We start from the raw sequence: 24,002 nt of genomic DNA on the forward strand, positions 1-24,002 counted from the left end.
CTAAATGAAGAAAAATACAGATAAAAGACATTAATATGATGCATTGAAATTGTGATATGCAGTATTCCACAGGTAGGTGTCAGTAGGTGAAACATACAGGCGACAGACTTGATCACCGGAACAACAGGCTTTTATTGCAGGTTTTAATGATTTCACAACAGGCACAGTAATAATAACATAGTAATCTTAATAATTTGGTATGCTCTGATAGATCGGCCACTGATTAGAATCGGCTAATTTCCGTAAAAAACATGTGATTGGCATATGCCGATAAATGCCTTTCAAAGCCGATCACAAAAACCCATCGCCGTGCGGCGGCGACATGACAATTCATGTCATGACAATACAAGCATGACGTGGATGTGCATGTGTGCTGTGTCACGCAGGGTTGGCAACACCCGTATTGAGCAGAGCAAGGAACTCACTTTTGCCGCGAGAATCAACACTAGTCTGTAAAAGCTCAGTGGTTTCAGTTTGACAGTTTTACACAGGCTACGCCAATCGATGCCAGTGTGTTTAATCACTCCCTTGTCAAACCTACTGGTGTTCGACTTCTCTTGCATCTTTCTATACACACTTTGCTTAGCTGTCTGCAGCTAACTAGCTAGCTAGCTAGCCAGAATTATCCGCCTTCTCGTCTTCGGACTCCAAATGTGACTTTTTGCCACAGTGACATTTTGCAATGCGGTAAGTTTGGAGTTCATTTTTCTCCCAGTGGACATTAAGTCCATCAGGTACGTACTTTTTCAACTTTTTCAAGTGTCTATGTATTGTTGTCATTATACTAATTATGTCTTGTCCTCCAAACACTATTTGTGTGTTGTTGTTTAATGAACATTACCTATTAGCCAGGGCCCTTGGAATTGTCTAATGGGCAATAGGACTCATCATAAATAAATAGAAAAATGTACAGTTAATCCATGTGATCGGTATTGGAATTGGCAGCACAAAACCCTGACTGGAGCATCCCTAGTAATAATAATAACAATAATAATAATAATATTAATAACATGGGCTAATTATTGCAACACACATGAACAGTTTTATTTATGTCTTGAATGGCTTATTTTCTCTATATCTGTATATATCTACTATGAGTATAAATGTGACTATATGGATTTTATGTCCAGATATATATTTTTTATATTTTATTTATGTTTATTTATATATCTTATTTCATGTCCAGAGGGCTCTAATAATGTTAAAACCCGTATTTAGTACGTCTTAAACAGGTTTTCTATGCTTTAACTACGAAAATATTCCATTTTACAAAGACTTTCCTACTTTGCAGAAAATTCATTTATCGCGGTCGGGTTTGGAACCGATTAACCGCGATTGACGAGGGTACTGTCGGTGTGAAAGTGAGTGTAGATGGTTGTTTGTCTACATGTACTGTACCCTGTGATTGACTGGTGACTAGTTCAGGATGTATGCCGCCTTATGCCCAAAGTCAACTGGGATAGGCTCCAGCTCACCTGGGACCCCTAACGAGGACAACCTCACCAGAGTTGAGCTGAAATTGTCTAAGAAGTTTGGATGTAATTACGCTAATCAACAACCAACTACTACTCTCATCATGGTTCATTTAACTAAAGTAAAAAAAGTGTTTTGCTTATCCCTTTATTAGGTAACAAGCTACTTCCTGATTCATGCCATTTAGATTCCAGGTTGAACTATGTCTTCCCTGTCCATGATAAACAACCAACAATCTGGAATGGAACTCTTTAAAAAAACATGAAAGTGTGAATTGTTTCGTCCTTTACGTGGTTAACAGGCTAATTCCTAGTTTGTGGAAAATTACATATGATGTTACAGATGCCCACTCCTCTAATAAGTTGTGAGTAAAGCAGTTTTTTTCCCCAATCCTGCAAAGAAATGTCTATCAATACCCACTGCATCCCCCTGCTCATTCATTGTACTTGACAGAGGTCATACATCCATAGCCATTTTTTCAACTGAACATACCTTTGCTGCAGGAGCATGTTCCAAAATAAATGCCTTGTGCTCTCAAGTCAGTGACTGCAGCTCATTTGTTCTGTCTGTCCAAACAGATGCAGAATGTGCTCATGAGGGGAGGGGGATGGGATTGTTCATGTGTTCTGATGCTGGGCTGGACTTAGTATAGGATTTCTCGGGGGGGTTGTACCTGCGAGTGGCATAGGACACACGTGATGAATGAGACCACTGTTGTGACTTGATTGCCAGACGCTCCACACTGTTACTTCCAGAGCTGGTGTGATTACTCGTCTCCCATGCTGGCTTCCCAATCATCCTAGTTATCAGCTCATCTGAGGTACACCTCCATATATGCTCACATTCTTCGTACAACACTTACTTGGACACCATGATGTTCAACTCAACCAGAGCATGATGCGACACTATTAAATGTCTGAGGTGGGGTGGACAAAACAAATGAGTTTCTATCAATGGCCATCTCACAACGTGCTGCATGTGACGGTGAGATCTAGTCTCCTCAGCATTACATGGAGGGTGAATTCCAGAGCCGACCTTGGAAATATCTATGAAGAAGATAGTTGTAGTTGAGTTGTAGGGTGCCTTCCAGGTAAGTTACAAGAATTCCAGTAAATCTGCCATCCACAAAATTTCCTGACTGAAAGGAAACCTTCTGCACATGTCATGTGCTGCGTTATGCTGTGAGAAAACATTGCTCCAAATGCAGAAATCCATTCATAAACCACATGTGCAAGTAAAGTGAAGACACAAACCCCTAAAACATTAGAATGAAAGACAAACCTTCCATTCATGTTTGTGTTATATTGATAGAATAATTAGTAACACACGTCCTTTTGGCTCCATCCAGGCCAAAATCAAGACATCTGGTGCTGTGCTTTGAATGGGCCTTTCCTGCTTTCTGGTTTGGGAACAGACCTTGAGCATGCGAATGAAAAAGGAAGCAAGCTTGAATAACAGGAATATTGCCGTTGAACATACTAAACCAATTGAATATTCAGTGTCGAAAGCAGATGTTGAGCTGCAGAAAATGAATTCAACCTGTGTTTTTGAGAAACGCAACCAAGGACAGGCTGCAAGAATTCAGCGCACCATTAGTCTTGACAGTGTGCAATAGGTTTTCATCCAGCTTTAAAAGGCGCTTGTGTCAAGAGTGTTGGCTCCTGGCAGCCGACGCCTCGTTTAGCAATGAGCTAGCATCTGTTAGCAGTTTGTTTGCCTTTCTTATGGGGATGTGAGCAGGTAGTCAAGTCTATTATCTTAACAATGTGCTATTGTCACCGCGTATAACAAGAGCCAATCAGACCGTTTTTGGGCCCGCTTCACACGTAAAGTTCAACACGTTTGGCGTTTGGGCTCTGATCCACGCTCCAGTTCAGCACACTACCCCTCCCTTGGAATAGCACGATTATGTTACGACATATAAGACATGCGCATTGTAGCTGAGGCAAAGAATGACTGTCATGTGATCACCTACGCAGGTTATTCATGATAAGTGACACATTTTACGACAGAATTAAATACAATGCCTCAAAATGTAAAAAAAAACAACCCAAATCCTATCCTACCTGTGAATACATTCACGTTCGTCATAAAGAGATGTCATTTCATTAATGCGATCGTTGCTCTTGCAAGTAATTAATGACTGCCACCTTCCACAAACTAAATAAATCGCCTAGCACCTCGAAATAACACTGGAAATAATCCACAGTCATGGAAATTGTGACCAACGCATGATGCTTTTAACTGTTGAACTTCTTTCCACAAACGAAAACAAAACTAAAACTAAACGAGCACAATGATAAAAGCTAATATAATGACCGCAGTTGTAGCTGCTATTGCGAATCATTTATGATGACGTATAGTTATGTAGGGACACATGTAAAGCAGATTGCACTAGATTAGTTTTATGTTTACGCTAAAAAGAAGTACAGTTCCCATGATGCTTAGAGTGCGGAACGAGGAAGTAGTGAATTTCCGAAATAGTATCACATGCTTTGATAGAAGTCTCATCTTAAGTTTGATCAAGTGTAGAATTACTACAGCTTCTGCTTGGACATTAACACCGCGGCAGCTGTTCAACTCCAATGAAAAAAACACAACACAAGTCGTGAGCTAACAAACGACGCTGGGAGCACCAAGTGCAGCTTGGATTGCAAGGTTTATAGTGTGCGCAAAGCACTTAATGTGGGTTTCATTTGTCCCTCGTGCACTGCCACTTCCATATTACGTGTATTATCATTTACAGTAGCGATGCCAAAGTTGACAGCCTGTTTGTCTTCTTTTTGCCCTGACAGCTTTTCTCTTAAACGAGAAATATTGTCACCTGTTAATCTCGTGATACGAACTCTCGTGGGAGCTCGTGTTAGAACACATCACGGTGAACATCCAAATATTAGACACTTTGCTCTCCTCCACCTTCTGCTTGAGGATGCCGTACAGGTCTGGAGACATATTAGGCCACTCCATCACCTTCAGCTTCCTCAGCAAGGAGGTGTGTTGGGCTGGGCAGGATGTTGGAAAACTGTCATGCGGCCCAGTTTTCCAAGGGAAACGCTCATGCTGCTTCAGAATGTCACAGTACAGGTTGGAATTCAGGTTTCTTTCGATGAACCGCACCTCCCCAGTGTCGGCAGCCCTCCCCAGCACTCATGCAGCACCAGACCATGACGCTTACTTGAATGGTATTTGTGTCGCCAGCTATTTAGAGAACAATGTTTGTGTGTTGTGTCATTTTCAGTGGATAGTAATTATATACTGCTGTACATGCTGCACACTGATAACTCCAAAGCAGCATTAGTTGTGTGTCAGACTGTTAGAAAGTTTTTGCAGCACAGCACATAGTGTAACAAACAGAGAATGACAGTTTAGCCTCGTCACATTCTCTAGGCTGCAGCTGGATGAAGGGTAACTAACCGCAAGGAGGTGTAATAGGATTGGGGGTTACTGCGTGCAACCATCAAAGCCTCAGGCAACCACTAATAGCTTGCCTCAACTTATTGTAACCCTATAATTAAAAAAAGATGAATGACACGATTGTTGGCTAAGAGTCTCAAGGGGATTAAGACAAAAGTTGTCAATCAAGACTTGTAGTAGAAATGAAGTCATCCTGGCTGCAGGGGAGTCCTGCCTATTATGTCAGAGCCAGCTGTTGTCGGACAGCGATTATGTGCTTCAGAATGCGCTATATCTCTGTAAGTACACATGTTGAAGGTGAGAGGGACATTATGTCATCCTCTCAAGATGAACACAGGACTGTAGGCGCACACCGTCTATATACACAAACGCACAAATACTTTACGACTTTTTACAAACAGTCATCTGAGAGAATTAAACGTCATAGGCCGTCTTGTTTCGTCAACTTTTGGATTTTCTCTGTATGTATGTTAAATGACCTCTAAGGCTGCTTAAGAAAAGACACACAAACCTTGATGGCAGCATGTGGCTTTATGACACCTCCAGACATGTTGAGAGCCGTACCTGTTGTTATTCTACCTACATATTTTCCAAGAGAGTGATGTCACAGGTTTGGATTTGGACAAGAACAAAGTATGTGGTGCATTTTGTACTAATAGACAAATATAATGACAGACCTGAAGCTAAAGGGTGCTCTCGAGCCTCCTGTCAATACCACATTGAAATAAACACAGCTAACTATTGGACATGATTTATTATTGTGTGTCCACCCATCGTTTCAGTCCAGTTCTTCAGGTCTCTTCAAAGGTGTTGCGTGTATATACTTTAACACATGGATAAAACACAATTAGAGAGTTGCATACGCCTATAGAAAACAAATGGTAGTAAAAAAAACCCCGAAAGCGCTCGTTCTTGTGTGATTCAAGGAGGCCTTTTAACCGCACACATACTGTAGGAATAGATCAAACACTCAATGGGCCATAAAGGTTATTTAGATTTCTCTGTTGAAACTAGTTAAATTATGCACAAGTCACTGGTTCTGAGTGATTGGCTGTCTTTTATGATGTAAACAAGGTAGTAAAGAAAGGCATCAGAAGAAAAAGGTTAAAAATAGAGCAAAATACATCATGTAACGAAAAAAAGTTATGTTGATATTAATAACTAATAATAACACAAAGTTTTATCTATATGTATATAAATAAATATTGATTTTTCAAGTTGGGTGGAGTACTATTAGTAGTAATTTAGTTTTAGTAGTAATTTATTCATATTAGTAGTAATTTTTTCAAGGTTGGCAGGTCTGCACTGGTGATGATAAGTTCAGGTTGTAGCCCGTGACTTGCCCGAACGTTGGCCACAGAATGTGCGAATAAATGTTCTTTCAAGACAAGTTCGTTTTTTTTTAATAAGGGTAAATTTCTCGCAGCTCGCAACCAGTCACATGACCAGCCACTACAATAATATTGTGATATGATATTGGGGGCCAAAAGAGCCATCTTTATTTAGTGAGCTGAGCTCTCTTAAAAGAGACAGAATTCCCATCACTTGCCTGTTCTATCTTTGTGTTTTTGTTAGGGGTGTCACAAGATTTGGCAAAATTTAAACCTGACAAGATTTCTCGTTCAGAAAAAGAACATCTCGTGGGCATTACTACTGGGATCATATTAAATTAATCACACAATTCATGAAAATAAAGTTGATCATTTTGCCAGACTCAATATATTGCCATGTGCATGCATGTCTGTTTTCCTCGTCTCCTGCCTTCAAACAGGCAGGAAGAGAGTTCACTCTGTGCATTGGTTACAGCACCTTGGCATTTTTGTTCCATAGAACAACTGCAGTCTCTTTGTCTCGATGGGTGAGGCATGGCCGGTAGCATACACACAGCGTGTGTGCAGAAGAGTGTAACGTAGTAGAAATTAAATTCGAAGATTGCAATATATTGTCATATTTTTTATGTTTTTTCATTGTACATTTCTTAAAAGCGATGTTAAAATCTCGTCTTGTAGACCCAATCTTGTGTATCGTCTCGTGAGTGTCTCGTGATTCGTAGTTTAGTAGTTTAGTTTTTAGCATCAAAGCACAAATGATAAGGGAACCCGATTGTGTTGTTGTTGGTGTTAAGTGGTGTCTAGCCTTAAGTGAGTCATACAGTGAGCAGTCAAGAGTTCAGTTGTTTTGTCGATTTGACTCTCCATTGCAGGTGACTCACTTGTACATTTGAGTTTTGCAATTATACTTTCTCCCCGTATTACGCAGGTTTCTCTGATTTGTCATGTTTTTAGTACTACGTCTCTTGTTTGTACATGGTTACAGTTCACACTAACGTCAATTTACGAGGTGGCCGTGTAGCGCAGCATCACTTCTAAGAAAGATTGTTGATACAACACATACCTCCACCAAAGTTTTACAACCGCGAATGTCCATGTTCTTAACATAACATTGTTGGCGGACAGAAATATACTGTGTGCACACACCCTCTCCATGATAAGCAAACGTGTCTGGCGCTTTGAAATTCCTTGAGCTTGAAAATATCACACTAGTATTTGGGACAATAATTCAGAATTCCTAGTGTTTAAAGTCTAGACTGTGAGCTTTTCCTATATCTTGTTACCTCAATTAGCTACACGAGTGGGTCAAAATATTAGAAACAGTTGTCAGTATGTTGCAGACAGAGACAGCTTGGGCACCTTAATATGACACCCCCTCCAGAGGTGATTTACATGCACTTGCTAAATAAATTAAATGTTGTTTTTTTTAATAATTCTAAATAAACAACAACAGTTTGCACACAATCACTCTCTATATTATTTACATTTACTTTATGCAATAACCATACGCAAAAGCTATATAAAACACCTATATACAAAAATAACAACTACAGTATATGGAAAACTGTGTACAACAATGACTTATGAGAGACTTATTTGTGATGATTAGTAGTAATATTCATTGGGCACTGCTTTACATTTAAATTAATGTGAGCTTTTAAAATTTCAAGAGTTAAGAGTAATTACTAGTTTTTATATACTGTTATTATATTGAAGGGGAAATTTTTTCCCCAGATTTTTTGGAGTCTTCTGGAGGCAACATAATACCATCTGCTTAGATCGCCTAATGGGCCCTGCGGTTCTGGTTGCAGCAGGAGGGGATAGAAAAGAAGAGAAAGGAAAACAGAGAAGAACAACAGCAACAACAACGATTGCAACGACAATAACAAAACAACAGAAACAAGCAGGACGACATCAGCAAATGTCTGTGACGCCCATAAAGACCATAATGGAGAGGACAAAACATTATCAACAGCCACAGTACAATACTGAATTGAAACAGTCAATACATATTAGTGGTAGTAGTAGTCATGAAAATATTAACCATGACAGTGAACAGAATGACAATAACTGTAATGCACATAATTGTCATAACTATAATCACATTGCCGACATCACCATCACTGTAATAAAACCAATAACATAATAACACCCTGGATAAATCAGTGAGTTATGTGGGGAAGTACGTATGTACTGTTTGTATGTATATGTACGCGTGGACAGGTATCTTTGTGTATGCGTGCATGTCTTCGTGTGTATAAACATGTACTGTATAAATGTGTGCGTATGTGTGAACATGTAATTGTCACTGAGAATGTATGAAAGGAGAGGGACTGCCTCCCACCACCCAGCAAGCCTCGCCACACACAGCCAGGCCGAGCCCCCACCACCAGAGCACCACCGGGCGAGCAGAACCAAGACCGGTCCTCCAAGAGCCAGCCCACAGAAAAAGTTGAACTTTCTTCAAGGTGTGTGTCCCATTACATCTGGCGTAAAAGTAATGCTGCATTTCAGAAAAAGAACATCATACCCACAGTAAAATATGGTGGTGGTAGTGTGATGGTCCTTCAGGACCTGGAAGACTTGCTGTGATAAATGGAACCGTGAATTCTGCTGTTTACCAAAAAATCCTGAAGGAGAATGTCCGGAATGTCCTGTTTGTGACGTCAAGCTGAAATAAACTTGGGTTCTGCAGCAGGACAATGATCCAAAACACACCAGGAAGTCCACCTCTGAATGGCTGAAGAAAAACAAAATGAAGACTTTGGAGTGGCCTAGTCAAAGTCCTGACCTGAATCCTATTGAGATGCTGTGGCATGAACTTAAAAAGGCACGTCATGCAGGGAAACGCTCCAATGGGGCTGAATTACAACAATTCTGCAAAGATGAGTGGGCCAACAGTCCTCCACAGCGCTGGAAAAGACTCATTGCAAGTTATCGCAAACACTTGATGACAGTTGCTGCTGCTAAGGCCCGAGCAGTTATTAGTTTTTTCACACATGGCCATGTTGGTTTGGATTTTTTTTCTCCCTTAATAATAAAAAGTTTCATTTAAAAACTACATTTTGTGTTCTGTTGTGTTGTCATTGACTGATATTTACTTTTGTCTTATGATTTGAAACATTTAAGTATGACAAACATGCAAACATTAAGAAATCAGGAAGTGGGCAAACACTTGTTCCCACCACTGTACAGCATATGTGGCCTGTGAAAGGCAGCGGTGCGGCTCAGCTCAAAGCTAGAATGCACTGCCAACTTAAAGCATATTTTCCCGGTAAACTGCATAATGTGTTTTTACTCAGTCTGCTCCTTGACCCAGTTTGAAAGGAAGTGCTAATGTGTTACTTTTTCCTCAGCTCCATCTCTGATTAGCCCAGACGTTTTTTTTTTTTTTAAAGGATAATTTTATCTGAATGTAATTTCAGCTGGTTGCATTCTTCTCCCCGTTACGTGAACGTGAGGGTAGGGTCAAGAAAGAAATTTGAGAACAAAGTTTGCCTCAGTGTAACATATCCAAATGCAGTACTAATTCTCCCTATCTTTCTCCAAACATCACATTTCGCTCCTTATAATATAATAATAATATATATTTGTATTTCAATCATTTCACTGATGCCATTCTAAGTTATTAGGCATCCTGTTTCAGCTGAATTCACATTGTAGCCAATATTATGTCTGGAATATGAAGCACTGTGTCATATAAATGTGGAAACATTTGTGTCTGTGTTTCATTACAGTGTCAGTCATGGAGCTGGTGGAGACCTGCTGTGAGACTGGTGCAAAATGGGCTTCAGTTAATGGTCACTGCAACAGCATGGAGCCACCCACTAAAGATAGGCAGTCCATCTGTTGGTGAGACCATCACATGTTTTCACTTCAGCCATTATTTTCCATCACCTTAAAAGCCGTAATGACCTTCAGGTGTTGTTACTGAGGTAATCATTGAGCTCATTTGCTAAATTGGGATTATTTTTGCAACACAGACGTAACAAGAGCTGCAACAATTAATAGATGAATCAATGATTAATCGATTGTTCAACTAATTGACAACAATGTTTTGATTTAAAAAGGTATAATATCATCTGATTTCAGCCTCTAACTTGGGAATATTTTTTAATTTCTGAAGTCATCCATGAAAGCGGACCTATTGTCTTTGTGTTTTAGGCAAAACAAGATATTCCCACACATCGGGTTTGACTTGGTTGGTCGGGTTTGACAGTGATTGACATTTTTGCCTCTTTTCTGATATGCCACTAACTGCATTTGAGTCATATTGATTTGGTCCGTCTCGGGCAAAACCGATTACTCGATTAATCGCAACAAGCTTCAGATTAATTGACTAAGAAAGTAATCGTCAGTTGCAGTTACATAAGTCGACACACTCGGAGCTGATACTGTTGAAATTCAGTGAGTAGCTTCCGTCAGACCCGCGGGTGAATTGATAAACTTTTGATCATGAAAACTGAAAGCTTTGACGACCCAAGGACAAAATGATGAACTTTTGATCAGGATCAGGGAATCCCCTCGAGTGTTTATCTGTAATAATCGTCTCTTCATGGTCTTGACTGGTGTATGATTACAAGTTCAATTCAGTGCAGACATCACTTACCTTTTCAAGCTTTTACATCTCATCAGTCAACTCTTATACTTTAGCAACGGCGGCCATGGGAAGAATGGGCAGCCCACGCATGGCTGCAGGGCCACAGTCACACACTGTTCGCCCCAACAGCTCTTTTCTCCCTTGTGCTTTTTCCTCTGCCAGGACGTCTCAGCAACAGTGCTGCCTCGGTTCCCTGAGAGAAAGACGATGTCTGGCTGGAATGAGTGCAGCCAGAGACGGGGATATGTGTGAGGAGGACGCCAGTGATACGTGTGGGCTCAGTTCCTACAAGGCAAGTAGCTATGGCCAGATGCAGCAGCACAGGGCAAACATAGTTCACTGGGTTCACAGTCAAAATGTGAATTTGCCAGTTAGGGCCCAATTCCATCCAAATGAGCAACTGCCAATTGCATTAGTCAAAGAAGGACTGAAGCCGTAGTTGAGTCTTTTTTTCTTAAATCTGGACCTCTCCTTTGATGATTACTGTTGTGAGTGCAAACTTGGTCAATCGCCTTATTTAATTTAGACAAATGACTCAATTACAGCTAAAGATTCCCTCTGACCAAGGCTTTGCTATCTTCAAAAGGGACTTGAGCAACAGCTGTTTGACCTCTATGCAATTGCAGACGCATGTTCAGGAAATGGATGGAATAATATAGCAATGGGAGACTTTGGACATTCAGGCAAAAAAAAATACTTTATTACTCCCTAATTCAATAGTATGCCAGCATACTGTGTGTATATGTGTGTGTGTGTGTGTGTGTGTGTGTGTGTGTGTGACAATACCCCACAAGAGTATATTTTTCTAACTTGTAGGAATCATGTGGTTATAATGCGTTAAGGGCGTTTAAGGAGCATGATTTGACTTCATTCTCCATTTCCCGCTCTTGGTTACGGTGGCCGGAAAGTGCAAAACATTTCAACAAAGTGTGAAAGAACAGAAGAAAAAAATATATCATCAATTAACCAAAGGTGAAACAAATTTACACGTCAGAAAACACATTAACAAAACTTGAAACAAGTTAACATTTTAGGAAACGCATAATGAAAAGATGAAAGAAATAACAAGCATTTGGAGCATTGGCGAAATGTAATCCTCTGGCAACAGGACCATTGTCCCCATCAGACAGTGGCAGAGCATGAGTCTATCCCCATTTTGATGGACCAATCACATGAACACTGAGTCAATGACACAAAAGACACTAAATTGCTTTTTACCAAAGAGATAAGAAGGAAAATTCATTTTGTTTGGGATTGTCAAATTTCAAGCACACGTATTACAGTCGTCCCTGGCTTATAGCGGTTAATTGGGCCATCCATTTTCTATGCTGTGTGTCCTCACTAGGGTTGCGGGGTATGCTGGAGACTGTCCCAGCTGACTTTGGACCCTGGGCTGGTCACCAGCCAATCACAGGGCACATATAGACAAACAACCATTCACACTGACATTCATACCTATGGACAACTTAGCGTCTCCAATTAACCCAGTGCTTCTCAAATAGCGGGGCGGGTCTTCCCCGAGGTGGGGGTCGCACAGTGAACTGTCAGGGGTGCGTGAGAGGCAGGGAGGACTTTCAATATTTGTGCAAACCTCCCAACATGTCTGAATTTGTGGTACTTGGCATGCAATTTGACTCTTGAATATGCTTGTATGCGTCAGTGCTCTCCGTTTTGGTGCATTTTTCTGGTTTCAGTTTCGAGTTCAGTCTGTACAGTACAGATAAATAAATAGATCTTATCTGTTTCTCAATCGTGTTTCAAACTGGGGGGGGCACAAAAAAATGTCTGTCCCCCAGTGGGGGAATGACAGAAAATAATTGAGAACCACTGAATTAACCTAACATGCATGTTTTTGGAATGTGGGAGGAAACCGGAGTATCCGGAGAAAACCCACGCACGCACGGGGAGAACATGCAAACTCCAATATTTCAGACCCGACAACGTTAAATGAATTTCTGCGATATATTTTTCAATGTTAATAAATTTTATATTTTCATAATTAGAACATAGAAAACCTCTTTATGACTTTCTAAATATGTTTTTTTTTAACATTATTAGAATCCTGTAGACATGAAATAATATCCTTATAGTCGCTGTTACACTCCTATTATTCATTGCTGTGGTGTAAACTCTACACTCTTAGACTCTTAGTCTCACTCGAGACGGCCGCTAGGCAAGACAATGCAAGTTTATTTATAGAGCACAATTCATACACAAGGTCATTCCAAGCGCTTTACAGAAAAGAAGGGTAAAATCACTTCATAAAATCATTCCATAAAAACATAAATTCATTCTAAAATCATTACATAAAGCTCCATAAGTCATTCCATAAAACAAAAAACTGATTAAAAATGAAGAGTGCAGATAAAACACTTTCATTTGCCATATGCACAGTTCAATAGAAGTGTTTTCAGCTTGGATTTGATTGGATTGTCGCACATCTTCCGGAAGACTGTTACAGACTTTGGCAGTATAAAATTGAAATGCAGCCGCTAGCTAGCAAACTAACAAGCTTGCAAGCTAACCCAGTTAGCCTCGAACTTAAGAAGCCAAAAACTTACCACTTCCACACAGAATGGGAGGAGAGCCTTTTTTCACTGTATCATGTCAGACATGCCATGGCTGACTTCATGACTTTATGGAGTGTTAAAATAATACATTGATTCTCAAATAGTAGGGTGGGTCCCACTCTGTTGGTGGGGCGGGGGGGCGTGAGAGGCAGGACTTTCAATACTAGTGCAGACCTGCCAACGTGTATGAATTTGTCATACTCAGCATGCAGTTTAACTCTTAAATCTGCTTGTATGTTTCACTGCTCTTCATTTTGTTGCATTTCACAGGTTTTATACACATATTATATGAGCATACATGTAAAGACTGATTATGACCTCCAGGAGTGCTGTGACTGCTGCTCAGTGGGGCTGAAGGTCCGCAGTGAGGGTCATGAGTGCAAAGCCCACCGACACATGGGCCTCCACTGCAGACACGTTTTCCTCATGTGCTGCGAGGGCGAGGACATATGGGACCAGAGTCGTGTCAGCTGGCCTGCCGTTAAAGAAAAGCCTGCTCTCGATGCCACTTCACCACCAAAAAAAGGTATTGACGGGAAATGCAGACACAACTTGCCCAAACCCATATTACTAACGCATTGTATGCCTCATCATCCCAAGAGGTGAGGGCATGCAATCGATGCACTGCCAGGAAAAAGTATAGCTTTGAACCAAAGCTAATCTGTTTTCTTGGCATTTAAAAGAAGCAGGTCCCCCAGCACGGCTGAAAAATGGTTCGTTGGCCTCCAAGAACAAAGTGTAACAGTCGTGTTCAACCCTCTTGGTTAATTCTACGAGATGGAGCACCTGCCTGACATTTACTTGTTTTGCTCTTTCCCTGCTATTCCAAGTTTTGCCCTGTTTTGTTTATTTCTTCTGGTTGAAAACTCAGTTATTCTGACTGTGTAGATTCTCAGTCATACAGGCCAAGGTAATCCGTGGCGGATGAATCGAGGCAGCTGGACTTTTCTGGTTTATTGAAGACATTTGTACTTTAGGCCACAAGGTTTCTTCAGTTATAAAAATTAGGTACTGAGTTTCCCTATTCATGTTTCTGGTGGGTGTGTCCCCTGGTGGTGGTCACAATAGGGTTGCTGTTGTTGTTGTTGTTGTTGTTGTTGTCCGGCTTGACTGTCCTGCATTACTTGAGATTGTTGGCCTGATGGGAGGCAAAACAACTCGTGAGTGGCCCTTCTTCCCGTTGAATAAGACAATCTTTGGATGAGAGATGATAGAGACAAAACTCATCTGTTTAAAGAGTGCCTTTTGAGTTTGACTTAAACGCTTTCTTTGACAACTCTTTTAAACCAGTGGTCTCCCCAATTCAGAATTTGGACATCATTTTCCTCAAAGGAATGTCCCTTCTTGTTGAGATGCATATGAACTGCTGACACTGGGCAAAAAAAAAAAACTGCTGTCCTATATTGTGCCATGCGCTTGTGTAACGGTTGTTTGGTCTCGCCAATGTTGAGGTCATTGCACTCCTCCGTACACCGCACTGCAGAAACAACATAGTTGAGTTTGCTTCTCGGGATTTTGTCCTTGGGGTGAACCAGCTTTTGTCTGAGGGTGTTGGTGGGTTTGAAGTGCATTGGTATGTTATGCTTGGAAAAAATCCTTCTGAAGGAGCCTTTTGAAATGTCTTGAAACAAGAAGAGCCCAGTTGCCTTGATTCAACCCCTGCGGCTTAGTTCATCTGAAATCCAAATAGTTGGAGAGGAATTATTCTGCCTGTTGATGGATGATGGGGTATTTTACTTGTTTGCGGCTCGTTAGTTAATTTGAATTAATTGCACAAATACAGACCTTTTATAGTAAGACACATAAAAGAGCAACCCACCCATCCATCCAGCAATCAATTTTTACCACTTATCCTGGTCAGAGTCACAGGGAAGCTGGAGCCTACAGATCAATGGCAAGGCACTGTTATTGTTTTTTATTTTTTGTTCGTAAACTATCAATTCATCGTCCCCGTGCGTATATGCATAAAGTGTAAAAACAAGTGCGTGTGTGTGCTGCAGTGTCCGACAGCCTTTACCCAAACGAGGCCTTCTCCATCGGCAAAGAGAGGCACGGGGAGAACGCGGCGGAGGGGCCTATTGAGGTGGAGGACATGGATGAGTGCCTGATCTACCAGGGCAACATCTGCGACCACAGATGTGTAAACACACTTGGCTCTTTCCGCTGTGAGTGCTTCCCAGGATACGTGCTGCAAGAGGATGCTTTCACTTGTGCACAAGGTAAAGCTTTATGTGGTGCTAGCAGACATTTCCAGTGATGCCAGTGTGCAGGAAAGTGTCCCTCCGTCATACGATTTACATCCAGCATTCTTGTCAGGTAGACAACATCTGATGTCATTTGCCGGCATGTTCACAGTGTATTATTTTCCTGCCCTCGTTGAGTTCCTTCCTGCCTGCAAGCCCCGATACCACCTAATAATAGCTATTTTAATCACATGCTAACATCCCTTTCCTGGACTGACAGCCCCGCTTCACAAATCATGTCTCTCCTGCTGACATGCAGTCTTAGATGAAAAATATTTTCACTGGTTGGAAAATCTTGCACAAACTGAAAACAGGAGGCCCGCTCACATGTCCAGAATGAGAGGTATTTGAAGATAACACCGTATGACTTTACTTTAGCACACCAGACTTAATCAACACAACGCTTTCGCCAACACAGACCTGTCTCAACAGGATGCTAATGTCAGAGCTCCCAGCAAATTACAGTGAGGGATGGGGCTTGCCAATAAACCCAAATGTTTGTCTGTAGGCAATGCTTTTTCCTGCCGCACCTTCATGGTTTTATATATTTTCCTCTGGCCGCCACCTTCATATCGTCAAATGGAAAAATGGGAATATGTGTAAGCCTTTAACTAAGGCAGAGGTAGGCAAGGCAGACTTCTTGATTAGAGTGTAATCCCTCGTGCCTGTGATGACATTATTCGTGTTTCTGCAGAGACAGTGGATGAGAACAGACTGAAGGAGGATGACAGTCAGGGGGTGGAGCCCACCTTGTCTTTTCCACCCCCCACCCAGCCCTCAGTGCCACTCAACCCCTGTGAAGGTTAGACTGCTTCATAAGGGGAGAGGGAGACTCAAGACTTTCCAGACCGAATTTCTGAAACACGCATCATGATGTAATTGAATATGACAGAATGAGAAGCCAGTTGCCCGACATTCTATTGTTTCAAGTTTTCAATGGACTGTAATGGAAAAAGGTTAAGGTTAGATGGTTCTAGACCTGACTTGTTCACTCCTGAAACCATAGGGGGACGGCATGGCTCAGGTGGTAGAGTGGTCGTCTCCCAACCTGAAGGTTGTGGATTCGGTCCTCCGTCCTCCCGTGATCATGTCGAAGTATCCTTGAAGCCCCAGTTGCTCCTGATGCTGCGTCATCAGTAGGTAACAGTGTCAAAGCGCTTTTAGTGCCTTGGAGGTGGAAAAGCTCCATACAAGCGACAGACCATTTAGCGTATTGTTAACTACAATAAGCTGCAACAGTCAATCAATGAATTGCTGATTATCCAATTAATCAACAACTACTTTGGTATTCAATTAATCATTTTTGATTTGAAAATATAAACATCCTCTCATTTCAGCCTCTCAAATGTGAATATTTTTAATTTGCTTAGTTATCCATGTCACCTATTATCACCTATTATCTTTGTGTTTTCGGCAAAACAAAACATTCACAGACGTCAGCTTTGACTTTGGAAAACAGTGACGTTTTTGTCTCTTTTCTGATATGTTGAGAACCAAACCACTAACTGTCAGTGACATGCATGGCTGGTGAGGCACCGACTTCTTTGGCGTTTTTTATGTTAATACAGGTTGCTCGCTAAGAGGATAACCAAAAAAACATTTTTTTTCAAACTGTTACTTAGATCTAATTATTTATTTATTTTTTATACACTAAAAACATTTGTGCTCTTGCCTTTTATCTGTATACAAAGTACATGCAGCCTTTTTATCTCCAGGAAAAGTTCTGATGCTTTGTTGTAAAAGTCCGATCACCTCCTGGTGAGTTTGGGTATATAATCCTCCATCTCGGCAGTCATGACATTTCTATGTATTTTTATTGTCTGATAAACAAGAATAATGATGTCACACTTACATTAAAGCCATTGCACAGGCTGTAGAAAGTCATGATGTATAATAAATGTTTCTACAACCTTGTATGATTGGCGACATGCTGACAAACAGAAGCTGGCAGACGCCACGAGCCAACTCAGTGTGCACTCAGACAGTAGGCGAGCCTACTAAGACGAGAAGCCACTCTCACGCTGGCCTCACCGTATGTTTCTTCCCTGTATTTGATCAGGAAATCTGCAAAGTCTACGCTTTCTATTTAAGAAAATGTTAAAAACAATTTGAATCATAGAGAAAATATGTTTATAATACAGTTCAATGGACAAATATTATTTATTTTGTTATGGTCTTATTCGTTTTTGAGTTTTTCATCATTCCTCCCGACCGCTGCTGTTTGCGTTTGGTTCAAATCGATTTGGTCCGTTTCGGGACCAAACTGAAAAACCTAACCGATTACTTCATTAATCGAAACAACAAGCTTCAGATTCGTCGACTAAAAGAATAATCGTTAGTTGCAGCCCAAAACTACACTTTTCTTGAAAGCGACACCAGGGTGGAGGTCCACCTTTCTGTGAGCTTAAGATGGCAACGCAATATGATTAGGTTAGTGATTAACCTGAAATAATCAAATAAAATTGAGGGAAGAGTGGAATCTGCTTCATGGGCTTACAAGGTTGCTGTTTTCCATGGTACATTTCATGTGACCTTGCTTTAATACGTGCAGGAAATGGCCCCTGTGATCAGCATTGCATCCCGAAGGGCGGAAGGCCACTCTGCTCCTGTTTCCCAGGATTCTCACTCATGGCTGATGAACATTCCTGCGAAGGCAAGGCAGATATAACACTGGAAATATTTTCTGACCAGGGTCGCACATGGAAGTTGGACACAATCTCGGTGAAATGTGGTGTGTAATTTCACGTCTCAAATTTGAGGCAGTTTGGCTCCAGTTGAGGCGAGATTCTTGGAATGCCTCTTGCTGATTTATCTCTCTCCCTCATCAGCACCTCGAGATGTGCAGAGGAGATACAGCTTTAATCTTTTTTACTCCTGGCAACACACTGCGATCTAGACCAAAGTACTGATTGGCATCATTTTAAAATATCATCCCTCAAATGAGTTTCCATCAGGGGGATTTAACACAACCATGTTATTCTTACGTACTGTACATCATATACATCTGATAGACTGCTTAAAAGCACACTGGGACAATGGCATAGAAAGCAGCTCACTCCCGTCATGCCCATACTAGAAGTACAAGAATCGTTTGCATACCCTCTCTCTTTAATTTGCCTCCATTAGTTGCCAGTAATGATTTAAAATAGTAATATTTGCACATCCTCCTCGCCTTCTTTTTGCACACTTTCCTTTCGCTTTCTTCACCCTGACACGTTTCTTGTTTGTTCTATTTCCTCTGTTGCAGATGTTAATGAGTGTATGTCGGAGCATGGCTGCCAGTTGAACGAGCGCTGCATGAATACTGCAGGGAGCTATGTCTGCCAGAGCCTGATCACCTGTCCCCAAGGGTACCAGATCAACGGAGACATTTGTGAAGGTGCGCCACACTTTTATTAGCAGTAAGCAGCATGGAAATGCTCCGGAGTCAAGACAGTGTTTGTATAATTTTGCAGTGTGAACGGAGCACAATGAAGATAAGGTGCTGAAGATAGCGTGACCATAGAGCCAAAATTAAGTGACAAAAGGCAACACCCCGCCTTCCTTACAGTTTGCTTGCAGTTTCATCTCAGCGTGAAGAGCTGCCATGCATACCCACGTAGAGGTGGTGTCCAATTTTGAGATGCAGCAGTCACCTTTCCAATATGTCTCATTATTTCCATGCACCATAAATTTGGGCTGTGCCGAGGTCTCATTCATAAAGCAGCAGCAGCCGCATCAGGACGAATAGCTCCCACAGATGATTATTAGATGTGCTGGAAATGCTGCTTGCCTCTGCAGGCTTTCTGTGGACTCAGTCAAGGAGACTCCATGTAAATGTAAAGAATGTTCAATCAAGCAAAATGAGCATTTAACAAGGAACTATATTAAACAGGAGCGGTAAGAATGTAAGTAAGAAGCTGTTTGTTGCCTCTTCCTGTTGGCGACTAACTACAACAGCAATTTAAATAACCACCCAGTTTGCACACAATAATTTTATATGCTGTATCAGCTACATTAACACTATACAATAACTATATACAAAAAACAAATAAAATAACCATGTACAAAAGCTCTATACAACTATATACAAACTATGTACAAAAAAGACTTATTTGGTATTTTCATTTGTACAGTAGTAATATTAATTGGGCATTGCTTTACATTTGAATCGTCCATCCATTCTATGCCGCTTATCCTTAGGGTTGCGGGGGTATGCTGGAGCCTATCCCAGCTGACTTTGGGCGAGAGTCGGGGTACACCCTGGACTAGTCCACAGCCAATCGCAGGGCACATATAGACAAACAATCATTCACGCTCGCATATGGACAATTTAGAGTCGGCAATTAACCTAACATGCATGTTTTTGGAATGTGGGAGGAAACCGGAGTAACCGGAGAAAACCCACACAAGCACGCAGGCACGCAAGGGAAGGACATGCGGACTCCACACAGAGATGCTCAAGCGGAGATTTGAACCCAAGTCTTCCCGATCTCCTGTGTGGCCAACATGCTAACCACTCGGCCACTCTGCGGCCCACATTTGAATCAATGTGAGCGTTTCCATTTTAAGAGTTAGTAGTAAGAACTTGTTTTAATATAATTATACTGAAGGTTATTTTGTTCATGATTTTGTGGTGCCTCTTGGCGGCTGTGGCACCCTCAGCATGTGCCTATATCGCCTAAAAGGCCAGCTGGCTCTGCAGAACCAAACTAGCGGAAACACTGACCTGCATTTACAACTTAAATTGTGATTTTTGCTCTATGAAATTATATTAATTTATTTCCATCAGCCTTCATTTTCTCCTGATTTTGTAGAGTGTCACTTGGCAGCACTGCTTCCACTACGTGTATGTCAGATTTCTGCTTCTGTGTGTTGCCATGTTAATCTAATCTGCCCAGGGTCTTCAGAATCAGTAGGTTTGACCGATATCACTTTCACACTTTTAGCAGTGGGGCTATTTTTTTTCAGATTTCAGATGGGCTGCACAAGGTCAGCTAGCTGGCCCACAACAACATCAGCATTTTAATGTCCTTTAATTGTTTGACTTGAGCAAAACTGTTTGACAAATGGCCTGTAGAAGAAGGACGGATGGTCACTGTGAGAAAGTAATGAAGTTCATCTTTTGTCTCTTGTCACAACTTGAAGAAAAGTGACCACGGGGATGAAAGTAATTGAGTTTCTTTATCAGAATGACTCACAATGGCCGGGTTAAGCGTGTCCACCTTTCAATAATGCACTTACAGATGCAGCGCTTTGGAGATTCTGTCAGTATTTTCACTCGATGCTTTTTGTGCCCCTAACCGACTTTCAAAAGGTACAAAACAAACAGAATATAAAAGTTTGATCACTTGTGTTGTAGAAGTACTTTTTCAGCCAGATTCAGTCAGTTTTCTGTCAGCCAGGCCTGTAATACATCAGAAACAATTAAAAAATAACAATTTCAAGTTGCAAAATATGATTGCAATAGAGACAAAAGCAATGATGAGAACAGGAGCGGCATCATCCATACATATTGTAGTATTCTAAGGTCACACAATAGCATACTTGTTGTCTATATTGCACATTAAAAGTCCAGGGTTCAAGGCAACGTCAACGTTCCCTGTTACCTTCGCTGTGACGGAGGTCGCTGCCAGTCTCATATGCTCATCTCTCTTCCCGTCTTGTGTCCCTGTCTGCATCAGGTCCACCCGGCTTTTGCAGACTCTGCCAGGCTTGTATGTACTATCGACGGGGTAGAGATCATTCAACCCTTGCATCCACAGGGCTGCCTGCCAGGCCTGTTTTAGTCTCAGTGCTGCAATTACTGTAGTGAACTTCAGCTGGCGTTGCTTGAAAATGCCTGTCACTGATGCATTATGCACTCACACACACATGCACCTCAATTTGTAATTCTTTGAGGCTGTGATTCCCCTCGAGTGCTGGGTCTTACTGTGGCAACAGATACAGTTTGATTGACAGGAGGTAAATCCCTTGGACGACAGGTGTGAGAGGACTCTTGAGGAATATGCCACGGTTCTCTATGAACAGATGCGGAGTCAAAAGCTAGCCAAGGAGGTAGATTTGTATAGTTAAAGTGAGCAAAACATTATTTAAGCAGTTATGGATGATGAGCAAGACTCAAATGTAATACAATCCTATATAACCTTTCAGTTATGAGAATTAAGCAGGCATGGACTGCCTGCTGAATAGCAGACGCACCGTCTGCCCTTAAGCCATACTGCCATCTAGTGAAGACTTGTGTCAATACATGTATAGTTTTTGCAGCATGCACAGCATTTATCATGTCCAATGGATTACTTGACTGAAACTAATAATGTTTGATCTGTGTTCTGTTTGCAATTAATCATGCGCACGATCAGCAGTTTATGTGTTTACACTCTTTCATAGATATTAACGAGTGTATGCAAGGCAGCCATGACTGCAGGACCGAGTATGAGTGCGTGAATACAGAAGGCTCGTTCAGATGCAACCCCAAACCTCGCTGCACTCCTGGCTTTGAACGGGACACACATGGGAACTGTATAGGTAGGGTATATCCTTTTTACTAAATGTGTTTGCTATGTAATATGCCTGTCAAATGTGTATTTTTGACCTTTCAAATAAGAGTATGACTCAGACTGACACTAGAGAATCATAAGTAGCAGAACACAAGGGCAGGTGTGACACACCAGGCAGCCCTGCTTACTGCCTGGGCTGGAACCTGCGTCCACAGATCCCCACTAAATGAGAGCTGAGCAGCGCTAGCCAACGAGCTAACCTCTCGAGCTGCCAGCTTGTTGTCCAGCGCAGCTCTTAAGGAGTCAGGGAGTGAGGTTTACCAACATACTTTCAAACATAATCAAGTGTCAAGACAGTATACGTTAGGACTCAGGGTTGTCAAACTCAAACATTGCAGGTTTTCTTTCCAGCCGGTCACCACAGCAGCTGATTTGAATGATCAACACCTCCTTCAATTTGAATGAAGGCGCTCATCAATTACATCACCTGCTGGAGAAATTGGTTGGAGAGAAAACCTGCAGTGTCTCGGCCCTTCATGGCACGAGTTTGACACATGTGCTGTAGTTGGTAATGTATGCTGGAGGGAGTTTAAACAGTGCTTTAAAGTTTCCAATCTAGATCAGCCAAGTCATGACCAGCATTTGCCAGCAGGTGACTCCCAGCCCTCGGTGACGGCGCGATGTGTCATGCAGGTGAATGAGTAGCAGGCTGCAGGGACACAGGGGTTAAATGCCACACAGGCAGGAGATCAGAGAGAGGCTGCTGTTGGGGGATGCATAGGGGGCGGATAAAAAGCAATCCTGTGTCGTACCACAGTACAAACTGATGCTGTGGAATTAGCCCCCAGGGGCAGGAACTGGGGCATGTTGAGGCAGCCGACGCCACTGTAAAAGAAGTACAAGAAATGCTCTGAGAAATGGGAAAAAAACTGCGTTTATTTCTCCAAAGCATTGCAACTGCATGGTGTGCATTGATATCTGATTGCCCTATTCAACTGTTATAATTTTCTTTCTCCAACAGACACTGATGAGTGTGGCACCCGGCCGTGTGGTTCAGGCTTTAAATGCATCAACACAGTGGGGTCCTACACGTGCCAGAGGACAATGATATGCAGCCGAGGCTATCATACCAGTCTTGATGGAAGCAGGTGTATTGGTAAGATTTGCAGTTAAGGCGTACTGTGAATGTTTCACATGCAGAAACGACATTAAGTCAAGTCAAGTCTGTGTAGAATAAGGAATATTGAAAAACTATCGGAAAACAGTCAAATCTTATGTTTTTAAAACCAACTCTGGTGCATTTGCTGTGCCAGTACGCTTCGTTTGTTCAAGTGTGAACGAGATCATCCCAACCCTGCTATGCACCAAAAAAGCGGACCGAGAGATGGGTCTTGTTCCGCTTGCAGATGAACTCTGGTGCAGTTCACTTCAGTTGCGCTCAAATGTAATTGCTACACGGACCAAAATCATAGACCGGTGTTAAAATGACATGCAGAGATGGCCAATATGGAAGAGAAAATGCATTGGTTGTCTCTCTGGTATTCTCTTTCTCTGTGTGTGTGACAACAAAAAAGTCTTTTTTTGAAATCTATGCTGATAAAAAAATAGCAGAATATAAAGATAACCTACATATTCAACCGGGTAGACAGCATTTTGGTTTGGACTATTTGAGTTATGTCATGACGATGCTCTTTAAAAGTACAGTTTTGAAACTTTTTGTGAAATGTTTGGTCCTACAAGTGTGAATGCAGCCAATAAGGCTTGACTGAATTCGTCTTCGCACATAAAGGTCATCACTGACAGTTGGAAGACTCGTGTAGAACTCTAATGTAAGTGGTACAGTTGGAACATGACCTGGCCATTAATATTCAAAGCCATTATTTGGTTTTGGA

General features: G+C 41.6%; 1 protein-coding gene across 3 annotated transcripts in view; it reads left to right on the plus strand.

Annotated features, from left to right (window-relative positions):
* Positions 1–24,002, plus strand: part of fbln2 (fibulin 2) — a 35,302-nt gene that overhangs the window by 5,578 nt on the left and 5,722 nt on the right. For all 3 annotated transcript variants that reach the window (XM_054793053.1, XM_054793032.1, XM_054793043.1), the window contains exons 3-11: positions 9,956–10,070; positions 10,981–11,110; positions 13,713–13,914; positions 15,389–15,607; positions 16,326–16,433; positions 18,183–18,284; positions 18,879–19,010; positions 22,001–22,138; positions 23,132–23,266. In XM_054793053.1, coding sequence (XP_054649028.1) covers positions 9,956–10,070; positions 10,981–11,110; positions 13,713–13,914; positions 15,389–15,607; positions 16,326–16,433; positions 18,183–18,284; positions 18,879–19,010; positions 22,001–22,138; positions 23,132–23,266 — 1,281 coding nt within the window. The remainder of the gene's footprint in view (positions 1–9,955; positions 10,071–10,980; positions 11,111–13,712; positions 13,915–15,388; positions 15,608–16,325; positions 16,434–18,182; positions 18,285–18,878; positions 19,011–22,000; positions 22,139–23,131; positions 23,267–24,002) is intronic.

The sequence above is a fragment of the Dunckerocampus dactyliophorus genome, chromosome 1 (assembly GCF_027744805.1).
Source record: "Dunckerocampus dactyliophorus isolate RoL2022-P2 chromosome 1, RoL_Ddac_1.1, whole genome shotgun sequence".
Taxonomy (NCBI): Eukaryota; Metazoa; Chordata; class Actinopteri; order Syngnathiformes; family Syngnathidae; genus Dunckerocampus; species Dunckerocampus dactyliophorus.